We start from the raw sequence: 23,301 nt of genomic DNA on the forward strand, positions 1-23,301 counted from the left end.
AGACCTTGGTTTAAGCTGTCATACTAAAAAAAGAGCAATGCAGGAGTTTCCTGCTCAAGATTTTCTAGTGATGTCACTCACAGGAATGTCACAGCTGGGTGAAGGAGTCTCTTGAGTAGTCACAGTTCATTTAGGACTTTCTAGGTCAGAACTGCTAAGGGTGTTCACTGGCACTACATCTGTCTGACCACACTGTGGTAAAGCAATGCTGCTCTTCTGACTTACATGGAAGCTACAGTGGTTTGTGCTCCTGTACTGTTTACATGTTGGCTGAATGTCTCTCTTGAAATACATAGGATGCACAACTGACTTTCATACAGCAATGTGAAGAGTGTTTCCTGGTTCTGTGCTTGCAAGTTGTCAAACATACTGTCTGTAACTAGCTTGCGGTTAAGATGAACCTTAGTCATTGAAAAACCTCAGTGAAGTCAAAGCAGGGATTTCCTGAACTTCTATTTGTGGGGTTTGGGTTTTGGTTTTTTTAACCAGAAGAAATGAAACTTGATCCATGCAGTGTCTGTACCAACACAGAGTATTTTCATGAATGCAGGCAAAGTGAGAGACTCGTGGGTAATTCAGTGAATTTTAAGGGATGAAAACAAGAGATGGCAAAGGCAGACACTTTCTTTTATAGGGAGAACATCTTTGTGGTAACATGTTTTATGGGCTGCCAAAAATGCTACATCTGGTTGGGCTTAGTACACTTCAATACGTTTTAAGGAGAACAAGATACAGCTTGCTGAAGTGTGTGCTGAATGCTTTTGTTTCTCTTTTTTTAACTACTGTGACAGCATTAAGCTCAGTGAGTGTGAAAGAAAAGCTCTTCTCTTATTGTGGGAGATGTTAGAGCTTTGAATCTGCAGAAGACAGAAGCTGGGTCAGTAAAATCTGGAAAAGAGTTGGAAGCGAAGGCTTTTAATCTACTTAGCAGTCTTGACAGCAGAGGCAAGGAGTGAGAACAGTGGTGGGTTTGAGAATTGCAACAGCATCCCTGCACTGTAGGGAGGGGAGTTAGTTGAAGGATGCAACTGCAGGGAGCAAAAAGAGGTGAGAGTCTTTAAGAGAGGTAGCAGGGGTGGGACTTCGCCCCATTCTTACCATATGCTCTGTGACATAGGTGTTTCTGAAGTCTTCGTCTCTGTGTGCAGCTGGATACTGTCTGAAGAAGCTCTTCAGTACTCCAGCATCTTCAAGTGGCAAGAACCAGTATTGGTTTGTCTGTTCTTCACATGAAGTTTTAACAAACCGAAACAGATTGTTTGCTTTTGCCGTGAAAGCCTGTGCTTTTAATCCCTAATCCTGGGATTGGATTAAGACTGAAGCACGAGGCTTCTGTTTTTCCCAGTCCTTTTGTGGCTGCAGGCTTTTAGCTGTGGGTACAACAAATAACTTGGTGAGTTGGGCCAGAGGTTTTGAGTGCTGAGATACTTCATTTGCCTGGCACTCCAGTAAGCAGGAGCATATCATGCCGTGAGGGCACAGTGTACCTGCCCGGGTGGAGGCTGTACCCATTTTGAGCTGGATGTCACTGTGTCAGCGTGCTGTTAGCCCCAGGTGCTGCAGGTTGCTGGTGTGCAGCTCTGTGCTGTTTCAGCATTTAGGTGGGCGCTGCAGTCTGGCTGTGGTACAACCCCGCTTTGTTTGGAAGTTTCTGCATCGGGCTTTGTTTTGCAGTACAGACATAGTGAATAGTCTAGTATAAGTCCTTTTATTACCCTTGAATATGTAAAAATACAATTTGGGACTCACAAAAATGCCTTGGATTAGTAAAAATGGGTGAAGCTTAAAAAAAGTAATTTTTAAGTTAAAAAAAAAAAGGCATTACAGAATCCTTTGTCATACTAGGTTTTCTTGCTCTTTTGACTGGGATGGGACAGCAAGATTTCTTGTTTGGTTGAGTTGGGTTTTTCTATATTGTGGATTCTTTGGAGGGGTTAAAACTATTTTTTATTTGTGTGTGTGAGTTACAAGAATAATTTGCCGGTCAAAATCTTCAAGAAAAACAGCAAAAATGCAACCAGAAGGAGGTTGTGGAGCAGTGATTGCACTACTGTGTAATGATGTAGGAACTAAATGCTACTTCTGTGATGATATTGGCCTTGCATGACCAACGAACATGTAGAACTTAAAGTAAGCCTTCCAGTTATGGGAAGCCAATCTGTGGGTCAGCAGGGCACTGTCTCAAGTACTACTTGCTTCGAACACACCCTTTTGAAATAATGGCAAGTTTACCAATGGATGTATTCTTTTTTAAGCTGTATGTTTATACATGATATATATATATTTATAAATATGTATATATTATTTAAGCTGTATATTTAATCAGGGGCTTATACATTGCCAGGATGCCACTTAGGCATCCTAGGCAATTCTGTAGTGGAAATTACTGTACTTTAGTTCCTTGAGTGAAATCTGTAGTACATCACAGAATGACCCAGGCTGATAACAGAGGTGTTCCTTGTAATAGAACTTTTTGCCCAACCACTACATGGGGGTCACTCAAACTGAGAGGAAAAAGGGTGGTGGCCAGTCTGGACTAGAAGCTTGTAAAACTTTCTGGTTTATTACTTGTATGGCCATCAGACACCCACATTCCCGACTTGTCTCTCCTCTCAGCTGCCTCTCAAAGCATACTGATGAACACAGCTTTCAGAGCTGATGAAAAGCGTATCCCCAGAAAGACAAGTACTGGAAAGTGCACGCACCCACCCACCCACTCACCTAAATAGGTGCCGGAAGAAAATAGAAGAAAAATCAGCAATAGGACATGCTCTTTTTACTCGTGCTGCCGAAAGCTGAGAACGTGTTACAATCAACAGCTTACATACCCTATGTTCTTGGTCTAGGACACAGTTGTGACTGAAGTTCTTATGCTAGCATTTGCATTGCAATAAATCCTTGCAGTTTATGGTTGTGCAGATTTACTCACACCACTTAAGTCCAGCATGCCAGCTCTCATCCCTGTCCACACATACACACACTCACCCCCCTGCTATAATTAGCTCAGCAGCTACAGGGGTTTTTGACCCTACATGTTCATTTGATCCTTGTCAGCACAAATGCAGTAATTTAGTTCGACTGCATGCAGCCCCACAACTAGGATGAATAGTCCTTGCTGCACTTAAAAGGAAAAGCAGCATATGGGTGAGCAGGAGGCTCCCAGCTAATGGAAAGTATATACTACAGTAATCCTAAAATGACCTTCCTGCTAACAGATTAGAGTGTTTGGAGAAAAAGGGAGCTCCCATTTTTGCTGTGATGTGAGCATCTCTTCCTTTTTTAATATATACATTTGCTTTTTACAGACCTTCCTCTTCTAGGTAGCAAAATGTGATTCTTGGAAGAAAATTATTAAGACCCTCCTTTTTTTGGTATCCTGATTAAAAAAAATTGTGTATGTGGACCACAAATGAATCACCATGTTCACATGGGGAGTAGGCAGAATAGGGAGACTTTAACTATTGTATCAAACTGGTTGCTACAATTTTGTTTACAAAAGTATGTTATTATTAGTTTTAAAAAAGCAGACAGGTAAACAAAACTTCCTGTATGGTGGCAAATGGATTATGCAAGTAATTTAGCTCTTCGCTGTTGCAAAATGGTAAATGTTTTGTTTGCCTTCTCGCAGCATTCAAAGGATCAGTCAGTGACGTGCAGTTTCCAGTCAGAATTTTTCTGTTGTGAAGTTTGAGTAGAAAGTGGCAGCTTTCCCTAAACTAGTTGTAGTTACATCTTGGAGATGTCTTTCTCTCCTCAAATGTTTGAGCAGAGGACTGAGAGAGAGACATACTTTCCACTATAATTCACATTGCTGTGAAATACTATAAATACATGGTAGTTTTCTGGAGATATGTTGAATTAATTGCTTACCTAGTCTTGTTGAGGACCATTACATGGCTTTAAGACAATCTAGTAATAACAGGGTGAGTGATAGTAAAAGTTAGGAACTTTCTTCTTCCCACTCTTCCCTTCAGTGTGGATCATCATGTGGCATAAGTGAATTAAATGAACACTATCTCCACAGTTCTCTGCGAAACTGGCTTTTCCTCTCATATCTAATACAGCATTTGTTTAAATTTTTCTTGAAAGTTATCATTGCAGTGGAGTCTTCCATAGTAATTTAGAAGTAACAGTCTAGTCTGTGGTCTGTCCTTACGGCAGTAGATACTGGCTACTTCCATGAATTTTTCCTTTCCTGATGCATCCAAACTTGTGCTGTTTCCTAACTAAAAGAATATGCTGGTTCTTTGAAGTGCAGGTACCCTGTCTAATACACTTCTAAGGCACAACAATAACAGTCAAAAATATAAGGCTTATTATAATTATTATTTATAGAAGTATATAATTGAATTACTTGGAGAAGCATGAGCAAAAGAGTATTGCAATTTCTCAGTTAAGTAGTAGCCCAAAAGTTCCTGCAGAGGTAACTCTGTGCTGTGGGTTTTCTGCTCGCATACATTTGACAGTGAAAGGGTAGAAGCAGTGTTGAGAAGGCAGGCAAGTGTTTCTCTGTGGTCCAGAATGTGGAGTTTGACAGTGAAGCATAACCTTCCTGAGTTACGCTCTGTATACCTGCATCAAAGATTTCTCAGAGATTATGCTTTAAAATTGTTAGAATTTGATAGTTGTAAAGTCATGTTATTTTGAGTTACCACAGATTTTTATTTGGCCTGAAGTAATAGGATAAATTCAAACTTCATGTCAGCAGGTTGCTCTCACTTAACTTCCTTCAAGGTTACGCGATTCAGAAGACTAAACTGATGAAGTTTAGACTTTAGACTCCGTAAAGGAAGTGTCTCTTTCACCTTGGTTACTATCACAAAGACTGATCCTTATTTGTCCTATTACCTTCCTAATAGCAAGCATTGGTCATTCCCATATGCCAAACTGGTGGACTGGTATGTGTTACATCAAACAGGCTTTACGCAGAAGTCTTCTAGGCCTTCTGAACAACATTTGCTTTTGAGTCTGTTATCTTTCCCTTCAGTCCCAAAAAGTTAAAGGGGAGAGAGAAGCACAAAAGGTAAAAAGAAAATAGCATGGGACTTTCTACACAGAACTCACGGAGAAGGCTCAAGTTAACAAGCCTTCTTTAAAACAGGGAAGCTGTAGTAGAGCCACTCAAAAAAAGAGCCCCCAAAGCAAACCAACCCCACAAAATCCCCAAAACTAGTGCTCGCTTTTAATTATTATTTTTTTTAAAGTGCACTGTTGAAAGTCTCATATGCTTTCCCAGCAGTTGTAAGATGTTGCTGGAAAGGCATCAGCTGATTAATACTCAGATCAGTTGCATTCCAGCATGTGTCTTTCAGTCTCACAGTTGCTTAGTCAGATGGCAGTTTATTTTTGTTCAAGGTTTGTTGCCAAATGGGATAAAAGGGCTCATCTGACTGACAGGAAAGCTTAAATTTTTCCAGGCCTGTCAGGAAAGCATTCTTGTAATAAGGGGAAACCTTGCAATATGCCATTTCCCAAACACAGGGCTGACAGGAGGTAAGACTCTTAAATAAGTGGATCAGCTCTCTTTACTCAGGAGCTATGCAGGAATGATAAACCATCTGCTCTCCTCATTGTCCTTGAAGGATCAATGAAAATTGAAGTGTAGTTTGGCCAGGTTTTGTCCTTTATTGTTGCTGGTGATTCAGTATGCAGGTTTTCAGACAATAGTTATTAGTTATGCCACTTGACAGCTTGCTGTAGACATTGACATCGTGGTTAATGAGACACAGGGTGAACAATACAAACGCAGAGAATTTTCTAGGTGCAACTTGGAGGAGAGGTAATACATGTCTGGTAGCTGACAGGATCTTTCATAAATATTTGTCCTTCACAATTAGGGTTTGAGGTGTTTCTCTGCTTTGTTTTGTGTTTATTGTTAGCCAGATTTGTTGGGTTTTGCTGGATTTTAGCTTTGCTCTTGTACTGCAATTCATTTGTACAGCTTTTGTGTGAACCTTCCTCAAGTGTTTAATTGCCGTCTTCAGCACCCAGATGAGGCACTGATGGACCCCTGTCCATATAGTAGAGGAGCAAATGTAATAGATTGGGAAACATGCATACAGATCAGAATTGTTTGCCCTACCATGAATCTGAGCCAGCTGAGTACTTCTGTTGATTCTAATAGAGAGGAACCACGTGCTCCAGACTTCCGGGTATTTAGTAACTTGCCTAAGATAACCTAGAAAGCCGATGACAGGGCTGGGACTGTGGGCCAGAGTAGAGAAAATTTCACGATTCTGAAAACTAAACATACAAGGCTAGAGGTAATTTCAGAATATGAGAATGATGTGTTTATGTGTATATATATATATTTATATATAACTTGTAATGGGGTATAGTTCTGTGTGTTATTATAAAGGAGTCTGATTTCCTTTTCTTAACCTTCTTAGTGGTTTTCTTCGTTCTTGGTAAGTTTGGATTGGTGGTGGTGTGGTTTTTTAAGTAGTGACACTACTTGGACAGGTCTGTTGTGTAGGTTTCCTGCTGGAGAAGTGTGTTTGTGGAGTAGGAGTGGGTGATCATGATTAAAAGTAGTTCAAAGAGCAGATAGGGAGGAGGACGGGGAAATCTCTACAGACAGTTGTGGGCAAGAGTTTTCTATTGGGGGTGATGCAGACAGTGGACAGAAAAGGATGGTGGAACAACATGGCATGGGATGGGGGTACAGTGAAGCAGTAAAATGGAAGAGCAGGTAAGTCTCTCTCTGGAGACAGAGGATGAGCCCTGACAGAGCTGCAAAGCTTGTGAAAGTGGCAGATCAGTGAGGGAAGTGTAACTGAAGCTGCCAGCTAGTGTTAACTATCTTAGTGGTACTACATTGAATAGCTCTGAGGAGTTGAGGTGAGTATAGAAAGGCCAGTGGTAACTTTGGTGGCTGTCACGGTCAAGAGTGTTATGGGGCTGGAAGGAAAAATGATCAGGTGATGAGAGAGATTAGATTCTATAGGTATTCTGGGGAAAGAAATAGTAGGCATGGGCTGGAGAGGCGATAAAGACACAGAGACGCTGTGCTCAGTGTCACAACTGTGGTATCTCTAAAGAAGGAGTATCTGAAATTATTTTTGACCATGTTGTATTAAAACCATTACAGAATGCTGGGGAGGAGGGGAAGATGCAAAACTCGGGATACAGGACTTGATAAAAGATGAATCAAAACCTGACTCCTTTGCGAACAGTTTGTGTAATTCGTATTTGAGCTATGTGAGTAGATAAAATTTTTGAGGGAAGAATTGCCCTTTGGACATAACAGAAGTAAGAATCTTGAGCCACTGGGGAAACTTCCAGCATAACATGTGTATGTCTGCATGCCTTAACTTTCAGTAGCTTGGTCCTCTTTGGTCCTTCTTTTCATCTCTCTTTTGGCGAACATGACAATGCAAGCTTGCTGGCTGGAATAGCTCTCTGTGTGTACAAAGTTACGGTTTTGTACGCATATTACACAGATATCCTGATTTGTATGCCTAGTAAACCCAGTTTTGTGTGTTTCTGTACCCTGAGGCTCATCTATATCGTGGTAGTAATGTACGGAATGTAAGGCAGAATTGCCAAAAACTGATGAGGACAGATGGTGAAGGCTGAATCAGTATGTTAATTTTGTGTGGGGAGCTGCATCAGGGGTGCAAATGAGGACAAGGACGAAGTACACATGCTTATGCCAAAAGGTATTGCTGTCAGATGCCTTTGAGAGTGGCCATCACAGTTTTCTCTTGGAAGTTAGATTCAGGTGTTCGTTTTCAGAAAGCTGTAGCGGGGAAGTATCTGGATTTGAGGACTCCAAGTGGGAGTGAGTCCAGGATATGAACAACTCTTCCAGAACCACTGCGTGATTAAACACAGGAATACTGCTTTCTCATTTGTGGAGCATTTTTTCTAAGTTCAACATCAGGTCACTGGGTCTTGTTAAATGCCTTTGTATGCAAGGTGAAGATGCGTCCAGTTTCAGATGACTTCTCTTACTACAGGTGCATAGCAAGCCAGCCACCTTTAGTCCTTTTTTTTTTTTTTTTTTTCAAATTAGTTCATGCTGATGAACTTATGGCCTAACAATGTGATCAAGGAAAGACAACTGGATATAAGTAGTGTTTAAGTTTGAGACACCTGAGATAGGACATGAGAGAATCACATCTGGTGCCATTCAGTCTGCAAGACTCATTCAAGTCCTACTTTTTGAAGGGAGAAAATGAAAGATTATGCTCATACTGTAAGAAATGCAGCTAAGGAGTGGGAGAAGTTGAGAAAAGTAAAGGAGAGAGCGAATAGTCAGAAACTAAAAGAGAAACTGGGGCAAGGAGATGACAAATAGAGAATGTGCCATTAGCACACACCTTTTTTCTGTGAAGGTTTTCTGGTACATCTAATAGCACTGCAGTCTGCAGTTGCTTGGTTGATAGTTGCGTGTCATCAAAAAGAATATCCGCATTGGAAGTTTTTATTTATTTATTTATTTATTCTCCCCCTCCTCACCTGGAAACTGAGGTAAAAGGATTAACTGGACACATAAAGTCTAGGCATACTTGTATCCATGTTTTTGAGTCATTGATGAATGAAAAGATTTTGCAGTCCTGCAGACTTTGTCTTCAATAACTAAGATAAAGGAAATCCCAACCTCAAACTGTATGTGAACATGTGTGTGAAAGTACTTTTCTCCATTGTGCTTCCCCTTCTCAGTACAAAAAAGGAGAACTCTGGATTTGGGAGTCAGATTGTTTTCCTCAGATATTCTGATAGTTTGAGGTATTGGTAGGATCCCACTTAGAGGGCTGGAACAGAGTATTGTAAAATACTGAAGAAGCAAATGAGCAAGTAGTGTAGAGGTGTTCATACAAAAAATTGGCTGTGTGGTCTGCCGGTCAGGTACCAAGCATCCACGGTGACTTATGCTGATGATGAAACTGCACCTTAGACATGAAGGTCACTGCCAAAAAGAGAAGTCCCACCATCCCTTGTCCTCAGAAAGCATTCCTTGCCCCTTTGCCAGCGTTGGCACCGATGAAGCCAGGTGGGCAGCTGGTTGATAGGATACAGCTAAAAATGCTTGTGAGGGCTTGGGCTTCCTGGTGGTGTGGGCTCCCCACTTCAACTGAGCACAGAGCTGGGTAACCTCTGGCTGTGGCACGCATGCTGGCAGCAGAAGTGCCCAGGTGGGCACAGGGAGAAGGGGCAAAGTAGCACTTTTCAGTAGGTTTAGCAGCCTCTGCAATTGCGCCAGTGTTACCCAGACTTTCTAGGGTGGCTGATACTGGATGCTTGAGTGATCCAGTTTGCCTGTAGGCTCCACCCTACCTTTGCTGAGGGCTCTTTTGTTTCATGGGCAGTTCCACAGGCTGAGGACTTCCTGTGGAAGTGAAGGTCCGAAAAGCTAGCATCTGGACCTGCCTGATTACAGAGTTTTCTTTGTATATTACTACGAAAGTAAATCAAATGAGCACCTAGATCTGAAATCTGGGTTCAAGCTTGCCCAGAAGAATCTAACTGCATCGATGGTTATGATGACGTATGCCTCTACATGGACCAGAAGCCTTCTAAGAGTTTACTGCAGGGGTCTTTGCAATGTGCAGATGAAGCAGTGATGAGTTCTCAGTGGACTGTAAAAGCATTTTTGGAAATGCCTTTGGGGAAGCATGGTCCCAGAGGAGCTGGAAATTGTGGGAAGGCACTGATAGCTTAGACTGTTACCTTCCTGTGGAATGGACAGCTTACCAGACCTCTCGGGAGCTTTGCTTTGGTTTCATGCAGCCTCCGATAAGCCACCTGGTTTGCCTTGGTGAGCTGGTTTTGTGGGGACAACACAGAGTCCCTGGTATCTCCCATAGCTCCTGGTTTACTTTTTGTTAGAGCAGTGCAAGCGTGTGATGTTTTGCGGTCTTTTTCAAAGCAGACTGTTCCATTTATCTCTCTTTCAGAAGTCCATCTAGTTTCAGCCAGCTTGTAATTGCATTTAAACAGGTGTCAGATGGCTTCCCCCGGCCCAGGAAGGCAACCTACAGCAGTGCACCAGCTGACAGATTTTGACAAGAGACGGGAAACTTGTCAGGACCAACAAGGAAGGTGTCTGAAAGCAAGGCTCAAGTTAAGCAGTCTCAGTCTTGCCTTCTGTCTGTACCACAAATATGTAGAAGAATCTGAAGGGCAAAGGCTGTAGATTAAAATCTTAAATGGATAAGTACCAAGCAAATACTCAAATGGGTTGAGTCTTTCTAGCAGGGAGTGATGGGCATGACAGCTTCTGGACCCATGTGCTTTCTGGTCCTCTTGAAATTCTTGAGTAACTGTTTATGCATTGCACTTAGTTTCGGGGGCAGCTCCCCTTGAAACCTTGCACATTTATTCACCCAGGACTTCACTGTGGTTCAGCAGCTGTATAATCAATACCATACAAGAAGTGGAAGTGAATGTCTCCAAGAAGCTGTTACAGAGGCCTAGGTGCACGCTGTGTTTAATAGGGCCTGGAGCTTTGGTCAGTTTTAAGTAATGCAAATGTTCTCTGTTCTATAGGCTGGTTTTGGCCCTGAATATTCAGCGACTTAGCAGTCACTGATGCTTTACTTTAGTATGTGTGTATTTGACAGAGTAAGGATAAAAGCTCAAAGATACCTGGAAATTCTAGCAAATGCATGAAAGTTTTCCACAGGGAGCTCTCCCAGACAGCGCATCCATACACAGGTGGTCAGACTGGGGAGCTAGCGTGACTGGCATAGCAAGAGACAAAATACGATTTGTGGGATGATGTTTCTGGCAGATCTTCAGTTTAACAAATCTCTCTTAGTTATCTCTAGCTGTTTTCTACCTGACATACATTATTCATACTGATAAAACAGTCAGAGGAGGAGTAATAGAAAGTCTCTGGTTTGCATTACCATGCTTGTGCTCTGTAGGGTTCAAATTGTATGTGGGATAATGAAATAAGAATGTTTACTGTTACCTGGTTTTTTTATTAAGAGGCTACAAAACAAGTGCAGATTTGCCAAGGAACCTTAAGAGATTTCTCTGATGTGATTTGTGCTCCTGGTCATTATGTGATGTGAAAGTAGCTGCATTCAGTCTTAGCCAAAACAGCACTACTTGGTCCAGGATAAAAACAGAGCTTTAAAGAAGGCAAACAAATTATCTTCTGACTATTCCAGTCTCAACATTATTCAGAGAAGCTCCCATATGCTGCTAACAAAGATAAGATGTATTAAACAGCCAGTAAATTCTGCTATACAAAACATGATTTCCACATAAATTGAGAAGAGGAAACTCAGAGGATATTTATGTACCTGTTGCTGTTAAGTTTAAAACTAATAGTAATTGCACATTTCATACAATAATAATAATAAGTAATAATGATAATTTTAAATCTTTCTAACTCATAGGGAGAGATTGGAGCATGGGAGAGAAAATTTATAAACAAACCAGGTAGCTCAAACTCGAACGGTACTCTTGAATAAAAAAAATAATGTTCAAATGAACTCACAGAGGTATGGATGCTGATTACTTCAGAGTTCCTTGTTAAAACTGATACAAGGGCTGCTAATAGTGAAATAGTTTATAGTAGTGCTGTCACAGCAGTGATGGTCTAAGAATACAAGGAAGGTAAAGCTTGTAGGGAAGGAGAATATTGTTATACCTGCTGCTGCAGGGTGTGTGTCAGGGGGAAAGCAGCAGATGAGATTTCAGTTTGAAAGCCATAAATCCTCCTGTTCCCTGAAAAAGGCTTGCTGGGAACATCGTAGATCATATTTTAATTTCTGATAGTGGGTGGTAGTAGTATTTGGCATTCAGCTGTCCTGTAAATAAGACTAGTTGTACTGGGAGAAGAGTATTCTGTCTTTCTTTGATCTCTACTGAGAAAGTCAACAAGACTTCCAGTTATGGTGGTGGATTTTGTGTCTGTAATAGATAATAAACACCTGTTTATTTTCCATAAAGTAATAAGTCACCAGATGGTGAAGGTTTTTATCCATGCTACTCTAGCTGGATTTGTACCAGTAAGTTGAAGGTGAAAGGTACCATATGGTACTGTTAATCCCTGAAGCATTAGTTATTCCTAAAATAATGTTCAACACCTTTTAGTGTTGACATCTCTCTTTCATTAATGTCTGTGCTTATTTATGTGGACAATGTTCACATAAAGTGTAACTTAGAGTATTTGGGTTTGTGTTCTTTTTATGTCAGTGTTCCTGAGGTTCAGTGCCAACTAGAAAATTAATTGTCCTTGGATAGTGAGTTGGGGGCTTACATGAAATGAGCTGGTTGTCTCATGGCAGTCTTCAATGGATATGAACTGTCATTGGCAGCCTCAGCAGAGAGGCAAACTGCAAATAAGTATGCTAACTTGGGAACTGATACGTGTTCTGGTGGATAATATCTAATTACTACTACAAAAAATGTTTTATTGTGAACAATGGCCCATGCTTGTTATCACTGCTGGTAAGAATCTACCAGACTGGGATGAGACTGTTCTGAGGTTCAGGGAGCAGGGCTTATTTAAGGTACTGGGAGGATATCAAAGATAGGACCTTGGTGACTGCATGGGTGGGTGGCAGTTTTGGAGGGAGAGGCTGTGGAAGAGGTCAGTGTTGAAGGGGTTTACCTAGACCACAAGATTTGGAGACACACCCATGATCAACTCTGGAGCCATAGGATGTGCTTGGGGATTCAATGGCTGGATGTTCTTAAGGCTACCAAGTGCCCAGAGGGTAATGTTCAGCCAGCTTTCCGCAGAAAGCACCCTGATTGCAACACACTGCCTCTAAAACAGGACTAAACCATGTTTAATTTGATCATAATGAGGAAGTAAGTTTAACATGACTTCATCACTACTGAAACAGCTGCTTCTTCAGTATGGATATTGCAGCAGTAGGTACAAAACACTAGTGCCTGAATTAACGCTGTTTGGCTGAACAGCTCAGTCTTCTGAGGAATGTTTTATATTATAAAAGCATGTCAGTAAGTACCATTTATGTATAGACAACACCAGAAGCTTTTAATCTTCAGAAACACCTTGTAGCAGATTTTTCAGAAATGTGTCAATATCTGAGTTGACAAGTTGCTTATTAAAAGTGATAGGCTTAAGCATTCCAGTATGATTTAAAGAAATAATTTCAAAGCAAGAAAAATGTCAAGGTTTATGCTGACACTTCGAATAGGACTGGTTTTATTCAGTCTTCCTTTAAGAAGCAAAGACCAGTAGTTAATGTCTTCTGCAGAGCAGTTAGTCATGGAACCGGTTTCTGTAGTAAGCTATGAGGGGAGCTGTCCTCAGACCCTGAAACCAGAGAACACTCTGTGGTTCTGTCTGCTCAGGAGACACTGGGAAATGTCAGTTTTGCAGCTGCTGCTCCAGTGTTACCATCCTTGGCAGCGAGCAGTGCCCAGCACCCTCTACTTGAAGAAACCAGCACAGCGCTGTGAGTATGCCACAAATACGGAGCACCCAGCAAGGCCAGAACACCATGTCCCAGCCAAAGCGCCCTGCCCTGTAGTCACTGGGGGAGCACGCTTGGCCTCCCAGCTCTTGGGAGGGCACGAGAAGGGTCTTGCTGAGAGGGCAGACTCTCTTTCACACTGTCAATGCGGCTGCAGTGGAGGGGGGGATGCTGGCTGCCCCTGTGGGGCACTCCTTGCCAGGCCAGCAATTGACAGCTGCTCTAGCAGTTGCTGCAGCCAGCCGGGTTTTCCAGAGCTCTGTTGCTGATCAAGGCAGTGGATCAGCACTGATCAGGCCATCACTTGTATTGTCCTTCTGCTCCGCGGCTACAGGCCTGGAGCCCTCTTTGCTGGGCACAGACTAGTTCAGTGCTGGAAGCAGGCTGAGTGGCCTCACGGTCCGTGTAGAATAGCTTACCCAAGGCGGCAAGTTAACCCACACTGAACTTCAGCCTGCACTACCCTGCACAGGATCTCTACATGTAGACCATTGGCCTGAATCCAAGCTAAGCTAATAGTCTTCCCTTCTAGTGTGATGTTGACTGTTTGTGGTCCACATACTATATGGCAGCTTTACTGAGCTGACAGTTGCTTGGCAGGCTGTGGTTGCTTTTGGCTTTCTTGCTGATGCTCAGGAGAACCACAGATGTCCATATGGTATTTTGAAGGCAGCTGCAAATGAGATCTACTCAGCTGGAGTCAACCAGAAACCTTGTAACTATAGAGTAGGCTGATACATCTCTTCTTGCTTTTTGGGATGGAGAATGAGACTCCAGACATGGCTGCTTGGTCACCTTTTAGTACCATAAAAAGTGGAGAAAGTGTAGTATCTCTGGCCCACATCAACAGGTATAGAAGTGCAGGCTGACAGCCATGCCCTTGAATTGGAATGAATATGAGAAGGGAATGAATATACATCTGGCATCTTAAATAGTTACCAAAACAATCCTGTATCTTAGTGAGATGCTCTTCTGCATTTTGATTTTAAAAACAAAACCCGTGACACCTGCTTTGGAAAAAGCTCTTAAAATATTTTTTCTGTAAAAAAGATGGAAAGTGAAGACATGACTGGATTGATAGGAGGACATCCTGTTCTCAGCCTCTGAACAAAGGAAATTTAGAGTTGGAGCACTGTCTGGAAGCTGCTACAAATACAATTTTGCCATAGTGGCATGAAGGATTGGAGTTTGGGGGCAGGTGTCTTGAGTATGCAGTAATTATGGATAAGAGATAATAAAAATAGAAAAGTTCGTTTGGGAAGTTAAGGAACGACAGCCTATGTTGTGGGAGGAAAAAAACCCCTGAAACAGTTTGCTTTTTCTTTATATATTCATGGAAAAAAATGTGGAAAGGTAGAGAGATTTCAAATTGTGAGTTTTGGCACTAGAAAGACACTGGAGTGCTCTTCCCCTCAGCCCTTCCTCCCCCAGTTTGAAGGTATTCTTTGCCTTGGCTCTAGTTCATTTCATAGTTCATTTCAGAGGTTAGATTTTTTTAACTGCGGTTTTACCATGCTGTGTGTATGGAAAAAAGAGCAGATGTTTCAGTGCACATACCAAACAGACACAGAGCTGAAGTGAGTATTTCCTAGAGTGTCTCATGTCCTGCAGTGGAAATGTCCCTCCAGGCTTCCTCCAAAGTTCAAGAAATTCTGCTTCTTTCTCCTATTATGAAAACACATCTGTCCTTTATCCTACCCTTAGTAAGAGCCTTTAAAATCAGAGCTGAACAGGACTGCTTCCTATTGCTACAGTTTCACTTAGACTTTTGTTTCTGACTTGTTGCTGACCCAGACAGCAACCAAGCTTTTTCCTTTGTCCATTTTTCTTCCCTTCTTCCCACCCTCAAAGCATCCTGAAGTGGGATCCAGTTGACACAGATGTAGAGCAGTTATTGCTGTTGCTAGTGGGCTGGGTTGGATGCTTCTTTGATTTGAACTAAGTTCTAATTAGGCCCTTCAAGCTGAAGCCCTTGGATACTGTTTGCACGAACTAGAGGGAGCAAAGCTCAGAGTGGCAAAGTTTTGAGGCAAGCATGGTGTAGATCAGCACAAGTCCTGAAATGATCAAATAACTCTAGCTGTGTAAGACAGCTGATGAGCTTAGAAAATCCTATCAAAGAGTAACTAATGGTATTTTGCTGTACCAGGTCTGTTTTTCAGAATGAATTGCATGTGGGTTATTGCATGGTCTCACATTAAAACTGGATAAATGCTTCTGGTTTTCAAATCTGGTAAAAAAAAAAAAAAGGAAGTAAAAACTAGTATTTCATCCCTTTGCTGACCAATCTTTGTGAGATTTGAGGATTCCCATTTCCCAGAGCAGAATGGGGACCGTGCATGGCCATTTTGCCATCATATGTCAGGAGGCTTAATTAACTAGAGCTGGTTTTAAAGATGTTCATGAGAGATTTGTGCAGGGGTTGAAGAACTCACATCTTTGGTTTTCTGTACTAAAGGGCTGAATAGCTCTCCTATTTTTGCTGGGGTTTCTTGCGGTTTTTTTCTCCATGATTTCCAGCTCAAGTTTTTCACGTTATAAAATTATCTGCTTTTTGCACATTAATAATTAAACAGTGGGAAGTTTTATGTTTATAGAACATAATGGTCAGCACAGCTAATCAGGTTTTTATATCATGACATGCGATACTGTGCGGTGCTCCATCTGGAGAGGAACGGTTGATGTTTTATAAGTTTGTTCACAGACAACTGAGGGTACTTGATACAAGACACTTCTCAAATGGGTGCTGAGCAGTGAAGCTGCAGAACCTCAGCTACACTTGGTTACACATACCCCTTGCTAATATTTCAGAAGTAAAATTTTCCAGTTAACCTCCTTTGCTACATACATATGCTGTACTTAATCCTTCCTCCCTGCTTATCTCTGGATGTGGCAGTGGCAGGTTGCAGGGGGCCTGACTGGCCGGAACAGTCAGAGTTCTGCCTTCCCCTCTGCAAAGCCACATTAAGGATACTTAAGCAGGAGCAGCTTATTGACCTGAATGTATATCAAACTATACTGATCATGGGGTGTTTCTCCTCTTCCTTATACAGAAAAATTCCCTAAAAAACCTGTTGATTTACTTTGTTGTTCCTAACACGACTTTCTTCCTTCTTTCCAGGCTAAATGATCCCTTTTTGGAGACTGGTTTGTGCTGCCTGCAAACCGTGGGCTGGTTCTCTGCTTCACACGCCTTACCAGCAGCTTCCGTTTCCTTTTTTCTTGGCAGGTAAGTGCAAAGCTCTTACTTTGTGCTTTGCCCTTTGAAAAATGTCAGTGGAGTCATGTCATGTGCTGAGAGATGGCCCCAGAACACTTGCCATCAACCATACTCTTTTAAGTTGTCTGCCCACTGATTCTGCTTTCTGTTAGCTTGGTGTATTTGGTGTTGCATTAGACATGATGTGTCCCATCGGGAGCTGTGTGCAAAATGCAAAAGATTTGGCTCTTGGAAGGTCAATCTTTGCAGGTATGAGGCTCCCAGTCATGTTCACTGCAAGCCTCGGGAGGGTATTTCAGTGAGGGGTTGTTGGTTGGTTTGATGCTATTAAAGGAAGTATGGTGAGCTGACATTGTAAATGCTGGTGTGGCAGGGAGAAGGGCAAAGTGAGAACTCCTTACAGAGGAGCTCTGTAGAACCACACTGCCTTCCCACTGGCTGTGGGCTGTGGGTTTCCGTCCATGCCTAAGGGGAGCAGGTAGAAAGCAAACCCTTAAAAAGTAAGTGTGGGAAGGTTTTTTGATTATTTTTTTGTGATTGGTTGTTTTGATTGGGTTTTTTCAAATCAAAGCTTTAAATAAGAAATAACAAAAGATGACAAAAAACCCCCAAAAAACAACCCAGCAAAAAAACCATACCACACCAAAAAAACCAACACAAAACAAAGCTGTGCAAGCTGTGCAGTGGTCTCTGGTTTACTGGAGAACTGCATAAAGCATTTTTGTGGATCAGACCCCTCTGATCTTCCCATCTGAAATCAGGGACTACTGAGCAGATGACTGGAACTGTGAACAGTGAACCTCAGCCAGCAGTTACCTGTAGGTCACACTAGGAGACTCAAGCCCTGCGCTGCTGCTAGAAGTGCTTTTGCATCCCACTCCCTTTCTGGGACAAGAGATCATGTAATCGTTGTGTAATCCTCTTTAGGTAGAGCTGAGTGAATTTCCTTGTAGCTGTCTCCTGTGAGTAGATGGAGGTCTTTCAATCTTGGGATTGCTTGTATGCTCACTGCTGAGACTCTGCCTCTTCCCTTGCCCTCTTTTTCTCCAGCCACATGCCCCTGTTATTGCAAAAAGTTTTGATGTATGGCCTTATCCATTATTGTTGCTGCGTTCATTTCTGTTCAAGCTACGTCATCCTTTCCAGAAAGGCATAGTTTCCCCATCTGGTAATCAGCTGTGGAGATGCAATCGCAACTCCAGTTAACACTGACTCTAACTTGTGTTTAATATGAGACTTTTGAATAACATTTCAACCTCCGATAATCCAAGACAGATAGTATTTTTTGTTGTTTTGGTTGTATAAACAAGGGGGGGTACCCTTATAAAAGGCAGTTTACTCCAACTCATGTATTTAACACAGAATCATAGTCCTTAGACTTGCTAACAGTAGAATAGATTGGAAAAAAAAAAATGGCATGCATCCCACAAAATTCCAGCGCTGAGGGTATTTTTCATCCTGAAACAAATAAGAGTCAAAATGTGGTTTTATGTTGAATTGGAAACGCAGGAAAACTAAAAGCATAGGTTTGGAAGTGGTGTTCAGCTGGCTCCTTCTGAACGTCTGTAGCACCTCAGGCAAGCTGTTGTTTTAGTCCTGCAACATGCTGTCATCCTCCAAGCAGAGCTGCCTGCTGCGAGTGTATTTCCCACTGCTAAGTACAGTGGGTGACCCAGCAAGGAGGGTGAAAACAGCACGGGCGAGAGTCCAGGAGGACAGGAACTCAACTAAAATTCCTGGGGGCCATTAATATATGGAGTAGGAGAGCCAGCTAGTGTGGAATGTGGCAAAAACAAAACCTTCCCACTTGGACTGACACATGAAAAAAATTTCTTTCCTGGCTCAGAAAGAGCTTTGGGATTTTTTTTCAGTTGAGAAACCAAAGCGCATGGATGGATGTTATATACTACATGATCCAGTTTGTGAACAGATGCTTTAAGTAGTGGAAAGATACGACACAAATGCTGCTGGTGTTACAGTACACTTCAAGTAAACAAAGCGCCATGAAATTCCTCTGTGCTTTCTACTAATACTTAAATAGTAACAATGCCCCATCATTATTTCCTATGCTGTACAAAGTCAGTCTGTATCCTACAGTGCTTACAGACAGACAAATTGATATTGGTGAATAATTTTGCTTTGTATTTTAACAGGATGAGATGACTGTCCCTGTGAGGGAGCTCTAGTACCTTAGCGTGCCTGCTGTCCACAGAGTCCACATGGAAGAGTGCTGAGTCCTGTCATACTCCTTTTGCAGCTTTCACAACAAGAACTAATTCCAGCAGGTTTGATGAGGGACATGAGTTAGAAAGTCTTGATTGTTAAAACTTTTTCCATTTTAGCCATTAAGCTCTTAAGTTCTTAATCTAAACTTTATTCATGCTTCCTTGTTTTGGGAGAAAATAATTGTCTCTAAGGTCATGAAGAAATCTCTTTTCTGGGACCAAATTGTTACCCAGCAGTACATGAAGCCACAGGCCAGACCATAACAGAGTAACCAAAAGATATGGAGTAGCTGAGTAAGGCTCTGTCCTTCACTAAAAAGCTACCAAATGAAAGGCAAGCACACAGTTCCCGAAATGCAGCTCAGAATGCTTGTTCTCTGCCTGAATTTCAAGCCATGGTAGAATTCTGCCCCTGTGGACTGGTGCCTTGAGGTGTAAAAGGGAAAGCTATGAGAGACCCCAGAAATGGTATAGGCAGAACTTGCACCCAGTGGTTTTTGCGGTACATGGCACTGTGGTCTGGCATGGGCTGCTGTATGTTTGAGATCCTCTGTTACAAGGGCAGCCAGTGTCCTGCAGGGTGTCGTTTTCTTCTGTTTCAAGCCTTGAGGAGGCCACAGAAGCTGATAGACCTGTCAGTGCTCAGTAAACAATAATTGCTTTTGTCCATGTCCATGAATTAAGCCAAGTCATTCAAATCTGCACTTTTTAATTCTAGCAAGTGAGAAACTGCATGTTAACTGATAACAAGTCCTGGTAAATTTCCACACAGAGCTTGTTTGGTTTTGGTTTTTTGTTGTTAGGGTATTAGAGTTCTTTGTGTCTGCCTTGGATTGGGAAAGTATAAAAGAAAGTAGGTTCATTTAGTCTTTCTTGGTGTGCTATAAGATGCATCATCAAGTAGTTTATCTAAAGAAGTTTGAAGGGAGTGAGTGTTTGGTTGTGGGTTTAAGGCTTCAAGATCACTTAAGTAACGTGTTTCGACTCCTTGATTAGAGCTGAAATGTCTTCAAAATGGGCAAAGAGCTTAACCGAAAGCAAAGCACTCAGTTATGTGCTTTCCAGTATGAATTTTCAGAATATGACCTTGCAAGTGATAATGAACCACATCTGGCACTTTTTAAAGAGTAAGGTAAGCTGTTAAACTCCTTTGCTAACAAAAAGACCCAACAAACTTGCCATCCTACATGCACAAATCATCATGACTAAGATACCTTCTGCATTTCAAACTCATAGTTTCTACATAAATTTTATAGAAAAAATATTTTGGAAATAGTTTTTTATTGTAGTGAAAATAAGATACCATTATGTTCACATGTATACACACACACACAAAGAAAAGATGCACTGTATATACACTGAAATGCCTCATACTCAGTGTAATCAAGACTTTGTTCAGCTTGTGCACAGCAGATACTCGAATACCTTCAAAACGTGCCTGATCCCAGCCACCACCCTCTGCTGTGCTTAGCAGAACGGCACCACAGCTCCCCAGGCTGGCAGCCCAGCTGCACAGGAACAGGTCACACGCTGGTGCCTACCCTGAGACCAGTGCTTCTCGACGCTGTGCATGATCACAGGCCCTGGCGTTCCAGGATGGCTCAGCCGTGCTGTCGCAGGGGCAGGAGAGAACAGGCTGTGCGCCTCAGCAACCTTGGACCAGCTGCTCTGAGAGCCCTCAGGTCACCCAGCAGAACTCTGTCTCATAACATCTGGTCACAGTGATGGTCAGCAGCACCATACTACTTCCTGCTGGCTTGCATTATTTGAGCTTACAGTGGTTTATGTATGCATTTTTTTGACAGATGTGTGGCTCTGATACCCATTCCCTGCCACTTAAGGCAAGAAGATACTACATAAGTGATCCAGTGAGGTTCTCCAGAACACACAGCTGTACTGAAATATTCACCTGCTACAGCTAAACCGCTGACAGACAAGTAAATAGCTCTCACTGTCACTTAACTCTGAAAAGTATCGGGTGGCTGTTGGCACATGTGGGCCAAGAACTACGGGCTTTGTAGAACAAATAACTTGGCCTTATTCGGTAGCAGAAGCTAATGTGAGGCTGCTAGCGCCCTAACCTGACAGCTGTGTCAGGAGAGGTACCAGGTGACCAAACAGAGCCCCAGCACAACATGCAGTCAGAACGCTCTGCATAACTTGACGATAAAACTCCATTTCTATACCATGGAGGTCCCCATCTCAGTTCAGCTATTTTAAATAGCTACAGGCTGACTTCTGTTTAAGTCCTACACTGACTTCCACTAAGCTGAGAATAATCTCATTTTTTCCCTTCCCAAATAGCTACCAAATATGCATGCACTTCAGTGCCACAGCCTGATTTTGAAACAGGGCTCATGGCAGGCTGTTTGCCCAGTTCAGTAGAGAAAACTCAGATGGCTGAATTCAACACTGAGTAAACACTAATACTTTTAAAAAGGATGGGCACAAATGCCATTGTAGTATTTCATCATTAAACTACTCATCTTTCTATTTCAACAATTAAACCCATTATGAAAATAAGCTGGTAGGGAAATACACAACAACTATATAATGCATATTAACTTTAAAAATACCAAACAAATTGTCTACATACAAAAAAAAAAGTCAATGTTCATCACTTAAGTTTCACAGAACATTTGTGTGGTGGAAGCCCTTCTGTGCCCCACACAGCTTCTGTGTCTGCCAGGAGCAGCTGGAGAACCAGCCATCCTGGCTTCAAAAAGGGGGTACTGTCCTGCAGGAGGGGTGCCCCACAGGGGCACTGACAGGCGGCAGGGATGCTTAGGGGGGCCCTTAGGAGGCCTGCAGGCTCAGGGCTGTCTTATCTTTGCTACTGCCAGGTGACAAAATGTACACCAGGCAGCTGCACCAAAGAACAGTTTTTTCAGAGAGGTTATGTTAGTGTTTACAATGGGAATGCTTTAAAATAATGCTAACAATTCTAGCACAGTAGTTATCCCCTACAGATCATTTGCTTGCAAACCAAGTATTTCCTTCCACTAGTGGTTTATACCTGTGAAATCACTACAGTAGCCTCCAGTGAGGGGATAAATGCCAGACATGGATTTTAAACATGCATTTTATTTTTGTTGTGCATGATTCTTCTCTTACCTGAGGAGATTTTTTGGTTTTGTATACAAACTTTCACTATCCATTTCAGAGTTAAAGAAAAATGAACTTTCATAACCTTTGCCACTTGTGATCACCTCTTAAAAATGTCACTTGACACAGAAAAGCCAGAAGTAATTGAGATAAACAGACATCTGTACATTTTAGCCATTCATTTAGAAAACATCTGTATCCATCCATGCAGTGTTAAGACTATAAGTAACTTCGCAGTTACATCTGAGCCCATTGCTATGGCAGCAAGGTAGTCTTTATCTCCCACATGCATTCTACGGATTTCTTTTTTGCTTAAAGCAGCTTCCTGAAATGAAAAACAGAGAAGCAATGATTAAGTTAGTCTTTTTCAGACAACGGACTCAAGAATTATATGAGACAGCCCTTACTGTTTTCCAGCTGTGGAAAATTCAGATGCTGATCCTTTTCAAGATGCGAATCTTGAATCAACAACTGACATGGAAAAATGTGAACTGCTGTTATGTTTAATTAAAATAAAAGTATAGTTGATGATCTTGGAACACAAGGTTTTTGCTACTGTTGCTATATTTAATGGGATCACAAGGAATTGTAACTACAGTATCTTTCAATCTAACACAGCTAGCTGTAATTTGCTACTTGCTACAGTGAGAATATAGTCCAGAAGAGTGTGCATGCTAATGATTAATTCCTTGATGGCCATTTTCATCATCAGCTTTATCAAAGGACATGGCTCAGCTTGATTTAATTGCTGGGAATTGTAAGCTTTCTTTTATGGTAGATGCCCAAAGTACTGGACAGGACTGTACTAGTGACCTGTTGGTTTTCTGTTAGTTGGCGAGTCTTGAGAACTCAAGATAAACTAAAATAGGACAGTAGGCAACAGTAACTAAACTAGAAGAGTTACAAAGTTTCTATCTGTACTTTTAAGGACCTGAATTGATGTCAGTGCTTCTCTGACACCCACTAACTTTGAGATTCCCCTTCACTGCTTTTAGCATACCTTCTGGGGCTATCTACTTTTGACATTGACAATTCTAAGTACTTTAAAAGAGTTGAACCTCTTCAGAAATAATGTTGAAATCTTAACTTCCACTGTCCCAGCATTTTTAGACCCTTTATATAAAAACTACAGTAATGTAGTAAAGGCCACATGAGAAAACATCAAAGGAGTTAGTTATCCAGACAAGATATTTCACTCACACTTGATGCTGCCTAACAAACTCTGCAAACTGACGGTCTTTAGCGTAGAGCTCTATAATTCGAATTCTGTCCTGAATTTCCTAGAATACAAGAAATACAATTGTAAGTACAAAGTAGAAATTAGAATACTACTGAAAACTGA

General features: G+C 41.8%; 1 protein-coding gene across 4 annotated transcripts in view; it reads right to left on the reverse strand.

Moving 5' to 3' along the window:
- Positions 1-21,918: 21,918 nt before the first annotated feature.
- The window catches only part of IMPG2 (interphotoreceptor matrix proteoglycan 2), a 60,418-nt gene continuing 59,035 nt past the window's right edge, over positions 21,919-23,301 (reverse strand). For 3 of the 4 annotated variants that reach the window (XR_008746762.1, XM_055801392.1, XM_055801391.1), the window contains 2 exons: positions 23,160-23,239; positions 21,919-22,284 (listed from right to left, as the gene is read on the reverse strand). Coding sequence is in view for 3 of the 4 variants with exons in the window: in XM_055801392.1 (XP_055657367.1) it covers positions 22,272-22,284; positions 23,160-23,239 (93 nt within the window). In the remaining variant the exon portion in view is untranslated. Of the gene's footprint in view, positions 22,285-22,821; positions 23,240-23,301 lie in introns of those variants that run through there. The other variant, XM_055801393.1, reaches the window with a different exon arrangement.

Source organism: Falco peregrinus, chromosome 4 (genome assembly GCF_023634155.1).
Source record: "Falco peregrinus isolate bFalPer1 chromosome 4, bFalPer1.pri, whole genome shotgun sequence".
NCBI lineage: Eukaryota > Metazoa > Chordata > Aves > Falconiformes > Falconidae > Falco > Falco peregrinus.